The sequence below is a fragment of the Bidens hawaiensis genome, unplaced genomic scaffold (assembly GCF_021521415.1).
Source record: "Bidens hawaiensis isolate Kalapana, Puna unplaced genomic scaffold, B.hawaiensis_p1.1 tig00014849_1, whole genome shotgun sequence".
Taxonomy (NCBI): domain Eukaryota; kingdom Viridiplantae; phylum Streptophyta; class Magnoliopsida; order Asterales; family Asteraceae; genus Bidens; species Bidens hawaiensis.
Genome location: NW_027492314.1, coordinates 377,028 through 387,534, shown reverse-complemented (window position 1 = coordinate 387,534; position 10,507 = coordinate 377,028). Strand labels below are relative to the sequence as shown.

The 10,507-nt window shown below is 36.2% G+C and overlaps 1 protein-coding gene across 1 annotated transcript; it reads left to right on the top strand.

Annotated features, from left to right (window-relative positions):
- The first annotated feature begins 2,330 nt into the window (after window positions 1-2,330).
- On the top strand, window positions 2,331-4,150 carry LOC143547880 (BES1/BZR1 homolog protein 1-like). Its single transcript, XM_077039187.1, has 2 exons — window positions 2,331-2,594; window positions 3,470-4,150. The coding sequence occupies exons 1-2, from the start codon at window positions 2,331-2,333 to the stop codon at window positions 4,148-4,150; spliced, it is 945 nt and encodes a 314-aa protein (XP_076895302.1).
- Window positions 4,151-10,507: the final 6,357 nt, after the last annotated feature.

Here is a 10,507-nt window from a genome sequence, read left to right as displayed (position 1 = left end):
TCCGGCGCCACCAGCTCAACCCACTTGGAACACCTTTTCAACCTCTCCCACAACTTTACATCGTCCCACGTCTTCACCGTCCCATACCTCCGCAAACACTCCTGTTTCCACTCTTCGACAGTGAAATTGTAAACCGCCAAATCATCACTGCCACTTGGTCTCATACGACCGGCGTTCCTGTTGAAAAGATTAGCAAACAAGCCGACAAATTTTCTGATTTCGGACCACCGAACCGAAATCATATCGGCGTTTCGCTCTGTACTCCCAACGAGCGTATAGAACGTCTCCCTAACCTTTGTCCAAAAAACCTTGCTTTTTTGGTAGTCGGCTGCAAAATGAATAATTAAATTAGATTTCCAGTTAACTTTTTTATTTAACTTTTTTATTAAAAATCATTTTTAAAAACGTTAAAACAATTACCGCAACGCCGATCCTCAGAAATGACTATCCAAGCCCGACACAAGGCTTCCTTCTCATCCGATGACCACGGAGTGGTTTTCCGTTTCATCCTCGGAGTCGAAGCCGGTCCCGGCCCGTCCGTTGCAAGTTGTTTTTTCCGGTGGACGCGTCTTCTTGCTCCCGTAGCATCACCGTGTGATTCTTGTGTCTCCGGAACAACAAAGTTAGGAGACGGTTGTATGTTGGATGGTTGAAAGCCGGATGTTTCTTGCGACCCCGAAAAAAACATCGATTGGTCTGGTGACGACCATAAATCGTCGTAACTATAACCTGAATCTAGGTTTGGGTACCAATTTCCAGACATGTTTTTAAAAAAAAGTTTGGAAGATGGGTTGATTTTGGGTTTTTTTTTGAAGTTGTGGTAATTGTTTTATGTGATTTTGGGTGTGGTAATTGTTTTATGTGATATTGGGTTTATATATAGGAAGAACACCTTTTTTTTTATTAAATTAAAGAGCCCAACGGCTCATTTCTCATGTCCCAACGGCTCTTTCACGTCTCCCAATGTCCCTTTAAGCCTACAGGTCCCGCGAACCACCTTGCGCCTGCTTTGAATTCCGTGCTCGCGCCCCTCTCGCGCCCCGGTGGTGTGGTGCTCGCGACTGGGGGCGCGAGCGGAGGGGCTCTCGCGCCCCCGCTGAAGCCCCACACCCCTCAGCCTAAGTTTGTTTATTATCCTTGAAATTTGTCAGATCCATGTTTTGTGGTTAAAACAAATATTTCCTTACCCGATTGCCGATAAAACTAGACCAAATATGGTATAAGATATATGTTCTGCAAATACAGATCCCAAAATGCCAGTTTTACAAACTCATTTTTGTAAAACTATTTAAAACATGAAAAAAAAAACATAACCGAAAAATAATAATTATAATTACCCAGAAAAAAACAAGAGTTCACACCTTGTAACACAACATCAGGTTAATGATAGCCCCTGAAACACACACATCCAATCCAAGGGCCAGCCTAGTTTAAAATCATTGCAGACACATGGTAGGCGCCGTGTTCCCTCTACACATGACTCTCACCCACTTTCACCCTTTGACGTCAAAGGGCCCCCTTACACACACACAACAGCAAATAATATTACAAAATAATTCCAAAAACAACCCTTTGAAGAGATATTCTAGAAATAACCCACCCTTTTTAAGAACTCCCAAAATAACCCGTCTTAATTTTAAAAAAACTGATGTGCGGATCGTGATGATGAGGTTTAAGACCACGTATTAGTATTTAACTGGTCGTTGAATCTTATTGTTGACTTTAGAACTTAAGCGTGATTAAGGGCTTACAAATCGTGTCTTATCGTATTTAACATGTTAGAGACGACGCGATTAATATAAGTACCAAACATGAAAATAACCATTTAACACTTGGCTTTCGTGGTTTAAGCTGGTAGTTATATGTTTTACGTATCAAAAAGTAGAAATAGCGAACCCAAGCCTTCTAATTTTAGTTATTTTGAAAAAGTATAAAATTTCATAATGTATTTTTTTTTTGCTAAACAGGTTTTATCATTTATTAAATAGATACCCAATTATCAGCCCTCGACACCATGAAAATGAAATTGAAGGGGTCATTTCTGGAATATCTCTCCCCGAAAGGTTATTTTCCGAATTATTCATGATATTAATAATAAGAAGAACACACACACACAACAAAACACACACACACACAGAGAAACATATTCTTCGAATGGTGAGAAACAAATTACTCGTGATCAATCACTGCGTGTAATGCACACACACTTAACATCAACACCATAATCCTCACCTTCATCACACCCACAAACACAAACCCACATATATATATACATACACATACACTGATACACATAATTAACAATTTGCAACAAGGGTTTAATTTGAGCTATGGAGATGACGCGAGAAGGTGGCGGAGGACCATCGGTGGCGGGGGGTGACGGCGGCGGGAGGCGGAAGCCGTCGTGGAGAGAGAAGGAGAATAACCGGAGGAGAGAGAGACGCCGGCGAGCAATTGCTGCTAATATTTACAACGGGTTAAGAGCACATGGTAATTATGATCTGCCGAAACACTGTGATAACAATGAGGTGCTGAAAGCTTTGTGTAAGGAAGCTGGGTGGGTTGTGCTTCCTGATGGTACCACCTTTCGCAAGGTATGTTTTTTAATTGATGAATTGGTTTGGTTAATTGATTGATGAATTTGTGAATTGATTTTGTTGGATCTGGGTGGTTGTGATTTATGAAGAGGGGTTTAGCTGATCAATGAGTTGTGTGATTGAAATTGAATCGGAGTTGATGGGATATTGATTTTGATTTTGATTTTGATTTTGTGTTTGATTTGATTTGGGGAAATTGTTAGGGTTTGGTTTTTGATTGTGGAAATTAGGGGTTTTGTGATGCAGATCTATCTACTCATTTGATTTGAATTAGCGGTGAGCGCGGTTTAGTTTTGGGCTAAAACTGAGCCAAAAAACGTAACTTTTGGTTTTTGAATTTTTGAACCGTCAGTTTCGGTTTTTATGGTTTTGCTATTTTGAGCTTGTAATTTTGGCTCGATGTAATGAATTCGAGTCTAAATCGTTTGTATATTAATGCCTAATTGGGTATTATACGTCTGGGGTAATTATTTGAGTTTAAATTTTATGAATTACTTAAAACGGCGAAGAAAAAATAAAATCTATAAGTTCGGTCCGGCTTAGTTTTTCAGGTTTTTATTACACGCAAAACCAAAAGTGAACCTAAAGTTCGGTCCAGTTAAGTTTTTTTCAGTTTTTGTTACACGCAAAACCAAAAGTGAACCTAAAGTTTGGTTCAGTTCAATTTTTTCGGTTTTAATTACATGCAAAACTTCGGTTTTTACAAAAACATAAAACTTGCCAGTTTTTCGGTTTGGTTCATTTTTGGATCGTTTTTTTCATGTGTGCATTTGCGCTGTGAGGAACTTGAGTCAGCTGACTTGATTATGCATCTCAACCTGCAAATTAATCAAATAATTTGCGGAAATATGAATTTGTGCTCTAAATTGCAGGGTTCAAGGCCCCCACTGCCTACCATTGAAACAGGGGCAACATCAACCACCACAACACCATGTTCTTCCCAAAAACCGAGCCCGATCCCATCGTATCAATGCAGCCCATCATCCTCATCATACCCGAGCCCGTCCAACCTGGACATGAACAACATGAACAACATGAACAACAACCCATTTGCGTATCTTAATAACGCGATTCCTGTTTCACTCCCGCCTTTGCGTATCTCAAACAGTGCACCCGTGACCCCACCGCTCTCATCCCCGAGTTCAAAGTTCCCGAAACCTACCTTCAATTGGGAATCATTCACCAAACAGTCAATGAATCCATTCAATTTGCCTTATTATGCGTGTTCAGCCCCTACAAGCCCTACGAAACGGTTCACACCAACAACCATACCCGAGTGTGACGTGTCTGATTGCTCCACCATTGACTCGTGCCAATGGGTGAGGTACAGGAACTATGGGCCCATGTTGACCAACCCTAACTCGCCTACTTTTAACCTGGTGAAACCAGTGGCTCAAGTGGCTGTAGCCCATGATGGCGGGCTTGATAAGGGTAAAGGGATTGAGTTCGAGTTTGAGAATGGTGGAGTGAAGGCTTGGGAAGGAGAAAGGATTCATGATGTTGGGCTGGATGATCTTGAGCTTACTCTTGGAAGTAGGAGTTCTAAGATATAATGTGTGTTTTGGTGTTTTAAGTTATGCTTATTTTAAAATTTATTATTATTATTATTACTATTTTTAAAGATTTTTATAGGTTAGGATATTAGTGAACTATTTTGAAGATGCATATTGAACTAGTGGAAATTATAATATTTTATTTGAATTTTGATCTAGTGGTTACATTTTGTGAAAAAGATTTGATCTTTTCAATGGTTTGATCAAAAAGTATCAATGGATGTTGTGTTTTTGTTTCCTTAAAGTTTATTCTCTTTTCTTTTGAGTCTTATGTTTGGTTGATACATGGCAAAGTTACAATTTAATCAACTTTGTACATTATATGTACATTATAACCTGGTTATTTTTTTTACGACCAACTAAAATATAAATATAAACAAGAGTCCAAGGACCGATAATTACATCTGCCAAATCACCAAACACCAAAACACCTCCAAAGTTTACATATTTAGCTTTCTAGATCGGTTCTTCACCCCGAGATAACTGAGAGATTTGATTTCCCCCACTACACTCGCTAGATGGACCCACCTCCCATTAAACACTACATCGTTTCTTAACTTCTAAACACTCCACATGGTAATAAGATATATCGCGTGAAACGCCTTCTTTTTGGAAGTAGAAAACCGTATACTTGGTATTTAATGTTTCTTCTTCTTTTTTTTTATTATTTTATTTTATCTGACTTGGTAGAGAAAGAAGTATACATAATCTGATCCAAGTTATTGATATGACATTGATAGATAGAGTACAGACATTTAAGTCCATTAATGGATAATAGAGGCGTATGATCATGGCTCGTTGCTATACGACACAACTATGTCTTTGATCTTTCATATATTATCCAATAAAAAAACATTATAGTATGGCCATCGTGTGTGCATTTACCAAAGTAACATGGCATGTTTTGGGGACCAAAACATTCCCCTCAAATTTAAACCGCAACAAACATCACATACTCACACATTCACACATATATACTCTTTTTAAAGAGCTTGCTTGATCACAACAAGATTTTAAACTCGTTACAAAGGTGTGTCCAACCTTCCAATTCGTTGTTTGTTTTTATCATGAGTTTTGATTAGAGATGAGATCGGTACTGTACCGGTACCGACCAGTCCCGGTCTCGAAAATTACAAATTTTTTGTACCGGTATCGGTATGGAAATCTTCGGTTAGGAACCAGTACCGGGACAATACTTGCGCCAAAGGTAAAAAATTCGGGAAATGCCGGTACCAGTCCCAATAATGAAACTCAAAACTTTGGCACCGATTTCGGTATCGACGGTACCAAATCGGTACCGATTTTGGTACCCGTACCGGCACGGTACCAGTACCAATAGGTACCAGTACCGAATTTACTCATCCCTTGATGCACTGTTTATTACAATGGTGTGCCTAAGTTATTACAATTGCATTTAGTTTTACTAAAGAAGTGTAGTGAAGGTGGCACATGTATCTTTACCTCTAAAATTCACACATGCATAGTGTCACATCTTGAAGCGTTTCTTGAAGGGCTAAAATATCTACAAATGCTATTTGAACTTTAAAAAATTTAGTTTTCTCTACAACTCTAAAACATTTTTAGAGCATCTACATCCTATCTTTCAAATTTATGTGATGGAGTTTGTAAATTATAGGGTAAGATTTTGAGTGGATGTGAGTGTAAATTATAGGGTGGAGAGAAAATGTAGTGATTTTTTGTAAATTTAGGGAAAAGGTAATGATTTTTTTGTAAATTATAGGGTGAAGAGAGAAAACTTTAATGATAAAAGTATTAAAAAATATTATTTAATTAAATAGAAGAGATAAATATAGTGTTTTTTAGTGTAATTATAGAGATAAGGATGGTGATAGGTTGGGAATGCTCTTACAAATCTTTACGTTTCAACATCATCATTTTTAGATTCGTTTTCATATACGTGTGTGTGTATTAAGGATCCTAAAAGAACCCTTGGAAAATTAAGAACTTTAAGAACCATTTTGGACAACTAAAAAAACCCTAAAAATATTTAAAAAATTATAAAACAAAAAAAAAACAAAATTTTAAAAAAGTAAAAAAACAAAAATTCTTATCTTTCATTCCGGTTTCATTTAAAAAACCAATTTTTTTTATTCGTATCGTACCTATACACATATGTATAATTTCATTAAATCTCTAATTACATAATGTACACATATGTACATTATCATTTACCTTAAATTATACATGTGTATAAACAAAAAACGTATGTGTACATATACGTATAATTTAGCTAAACTGAGAATTTTTTTTTAGAAACCGAGATGATAAATAAGAATTTTGTTTTTTTTTTACTTTTTTTAATTTTGTGTTTTTTTTTTGTTTTTTGGGTTTTTCGTGGTCCAAAATGGTTCTTATAATTTTCAATTCCCAAAAAGTTCTCACATGATCCTGATCCTGATCCTGATCCTGATCCTATATATATATATATGTGTGTGTGTGTGTGTGTGTGTGTGTGTGATAAATCTTACTTGTTCCAAACGACACGGTCCGGGGCATTTTCGGAGACTAGTCTGGCTAGAGTGGGGCACTGGGGCTTTCCAAATTTGGAGAGTGCGATAGCCTAAATATAAGAAAGTCGCCGTTCTAATATACATATACATATATATATATATATTATTTGAATTAAGACTAAATATTTAAAAATAATTATTACTTATTTAAGTTTTTTCTAAACCATGGGAAATTTTAAGACTTGAAATCAACAATATAAACATTAATAAATTAGAAATTGCATACTCCAACAAACATCGATTAACACCTCTTATTCATGATATATTTAATTAGAAGCATAGAGTTCACTGTTTGTTGATGTGGCATGATCCTTGTGGCTTGTATCAGTGAAGAGCAATTTCTTTACCGTAGTTTTAAAACACCTTCATTTGATTTTTTATAATTTCCGATCACTTTTAGTTTTTGTTTGAATGTGTTGGCTTAATCCTCAACGAGCTCAACTTTCTTTTGTCCACAGATGATTCCTCCTTAGCCTTAGCCTTAGCCTTGGCCTTGTTCCTCCTGATTGGACGAGTTAACGATTGAACATCATCAGGAAGTAGAATTTCATAATCGTCAACTAACAAAGGAATATCGTCGTTGATGCCAAAAGCAGTAGTGGTTTTGTCACCCGAAGTGATGTGTTTGTTCCCTTCAATGCTCTTTATCCATGGTAGATGCTTGTTGGTCTCGCCCACTTTGGGTGGCTTTTGACAACTCACCACACGTGATACATAAGCGAGTGTTTTTCTTCATTTGCAAAATCCCTGATGAACTCCTTTCTATCTGATGTTATTATTTTGTCTTAAACCAACCCTTTTTTTTGGGATTTTATGCCTATATAATAAGTAAAATTTATTATGCTATAAATCTCAAAAGACAAATTAGTTTGTTCATATCATAGAAAATATAAATAACGTTGTCAATTACATATTTAAAGAGAAAACTCATTTTCACATAATAAAACTACTAGAACGAACCATTAGGCTAGAGGTAATAAAAAGTTAAAAAAAATTGGGTTATGGTTTGGGCAAACACGTATATGTTTTCGGCAATCGAGTCAATCGGGCATCACTTAATCTCATACCGGTGAAATTCTTAAAACTAATCGCATACAGAGTCTTATACCCCAACCTAGAAACCGTCTACCTTGATTTCTTATAATTCTCGACTGGCATTGAAGGTTTTTCTTTTTCTTTTGCGGGCCTGACCCAACTTAATTCCTTTCTTTCTTCTCTTTAGCCTTCAAGTAATTAGCCTTTCAGTTAAGCCCAATTACTATTAGTCTAGCATACTGCATACATGTGGTGAGATTTGTTTTAGACTTTTGATGATTACTGTAATCCAATAGGTAGGGTAAAGTTAAACTGCAAAGTAAGATAAAAATGAGAAGTGAAATAAAAAAAAAATCATAACTCAATATATAAATGAGAAAATGACGGTTTTAATCCCTGTGGTTTTTAGACGGAGTCACTTTACGTCCCTGATAAAAAATATGAACCGTTTGCATCCCCGTGTTTTAAAAGTTAAACCATTTTAGTCCCTCAATCTAACATCTGTTTAAGTTCAAGGTTAAAATAAGGGGCATAAATGTAATATTGTACCCTAGGATAAACTAAACCTCAATATTACAAACATACATATCGCCCTTCACGTTCGCAGGTCTCCACCGCCCGTCTCCACCGCCGTTCCAAGTTCGCAGGGCCACCGCCACCGGTCAACCTCTCCGTTCACAATCTGCCGTTCACCCTCTCCGTTCTCCGGTCAATCGCCGGTCAATCTATATCGCCGTTCACATTCGATGACCCGTGTGTGGAGGCTACGTCTTCCTGACGAGGAATTTGATATACAAACTTCCTGTAAGTTCAAATTAGGTTTTTCTTCTTTATTGTTATTAGTTCAAATTATAATGAAAGATTGAATTTTTTTCGTGAATAAAATCGGTTCATTCTCATTTTGTAAAACAGACCAGCTTCCATTTGTAATCTGCAGAGTTATAGAGTGGTTCATACATGTCCTTCCCAAGTTTACAAACAAAAAGATGATTTTTAAATAGTAATTCTAAAATATTTAAACTATGTAGTATAAAATCCTCATGTATTTGCACTCCATGGTTATTATGATTAAGCTGTGTTGAAGACCATACAGAAGTAATGATGTAAATTTAACAGCCGAAATGGGTCAGAAATATAAGACAACAATATTTATTTAGATGTTGACAACTTGTATAAAGGTCAAAACTTCCAAACCGTGAAACCAAATTGTTAGTAATGGTTTGGTTTCAATTTTCAACGGTTTGGTTTCGGTTTTCAATGATTAAAAACCGTTACTAACGGTTTGATCTAAAAACTGTCAAAATCGAATTGTGAACCCCCGTAATTGTATCCGTGTAGACTTTTGAACAAACTTCAAAAGTTCACTTTTACCATTAACAAAAACAGTTAAAAGTTGCCATTTGATGTATTTGATGATTTGAAACTTTTCGGGTGATGATGTGGCACCGGTAAATGTAACTTTGGTTGAACGAACGTAAACAAACTTCCAACCGAACAGTTCACGAACTATTGGTTGAACGTTTGGTTCGTTTACAACCCTACTTCTAAAGGATTGAATCCCTCAACTTTAAGAAGTTCAACAAAAAAGATCACCATATTATATTTTGAACAAATATTTTCTTATTTTTTTATAGTATAGTATATAAGTCGCTAAAATAGTATAAGTTCTTTATTTTTGCATTATTAAATCTATAAAAGGGTTTTTTTTGTGAGCTTTTATTAAAAATAACTAAGCTGAAATGGATAGAAAATGGTGCAGGATAAGCACTCTAGAAATGGTCTACAAGCAATGGTACAGAAAAGGAAGAAACTATTGAAGTACCTTAGAAGAACCGACTGGGATTGTTATTGCTTTTGTCTATCGGAACTTGGTCACAGCCCGGAACTTGGTCTTCGGGTCGAATAAGAAAGGGTTGGAAAGTGATATCATGTCAATGAGAAATGTTTTGACCAGCACTGAATTCAATCTAAAAGCATACATTCTAGCTGTGAATCTAGTACAACCAAAGGAGTCCAGGACAGTCTTCTAGGATTCACTACTTAATTGGCTGTTTCAAGAGTTCTTATGTTTTAGCCTAGTTTATTTGGTTCTGTTATGGAGCAAAACTCAATGTGTAGCTGACTTTTGTTTAAACTTACTACAACTGATCAAATTTTTGTTACAAATGATTGATCCTATTATATTCAATTGTGATTGTTTATTAATTTATGATTTCATAACAAAACACTTTTACATGCACTCTTAAGTTGGTCTTTACAAGATAGCATATTAGCATATACAATTTTTTTTAAACGTAATACCATTTATAGCACTAAGCATCATACACACCAACTCGATTGTAGACAACTACTTATCACAAATTTGGCATCCATGACTCAACGTAAGCTGTCTTTGCCTTTCTGTAGTAACAGCATAAGAAGGCGGGACCAGTTTCCTCAACAAAGTCAATATCATTACACATAACAAAGTCCAAAACAAAGTCAATATCATCACACATAACCAAATCTAAAACTAAAGGTCAAACCCATAACACCAAAAAGTCTACCATCACACATAACCAAGTCCAGAATTAAAAGTCAAACCCAAAACACTAAAAAGTCAATAACTTCACATAAACCATAACAATAAAAAGTCAAGATCATCACCCACGTTACGCACTTGTAGTTGTCGTCCCATCATTACCGGTGCAGGTTTTACGATTATGGCCAAAACCACCACAGTTTCCGTATTTTACTGTCTCCTTTTCTTGTCATTCTTCCTCCCTTAGAAAACACTTTTTCAACCTCTTCT

Bases quoted from the DNA above. Each gene is read 5' to 3' on its own strand.
- LOC143547880 (XM_077039187.1), top strand. From the start codon at position 2,331: ATGGAGATGACGCGAGAAGGTGGCGGAGGACCATCGGTGGCGGGGGGT. The intron at 2,595-3,469 runs GTATGTTTTTTA...TCTAAATTGCAG, and splicing joins ATGGTACCACCTTTCGCAAG to GGTTCAAGGCCCCCACTGCC.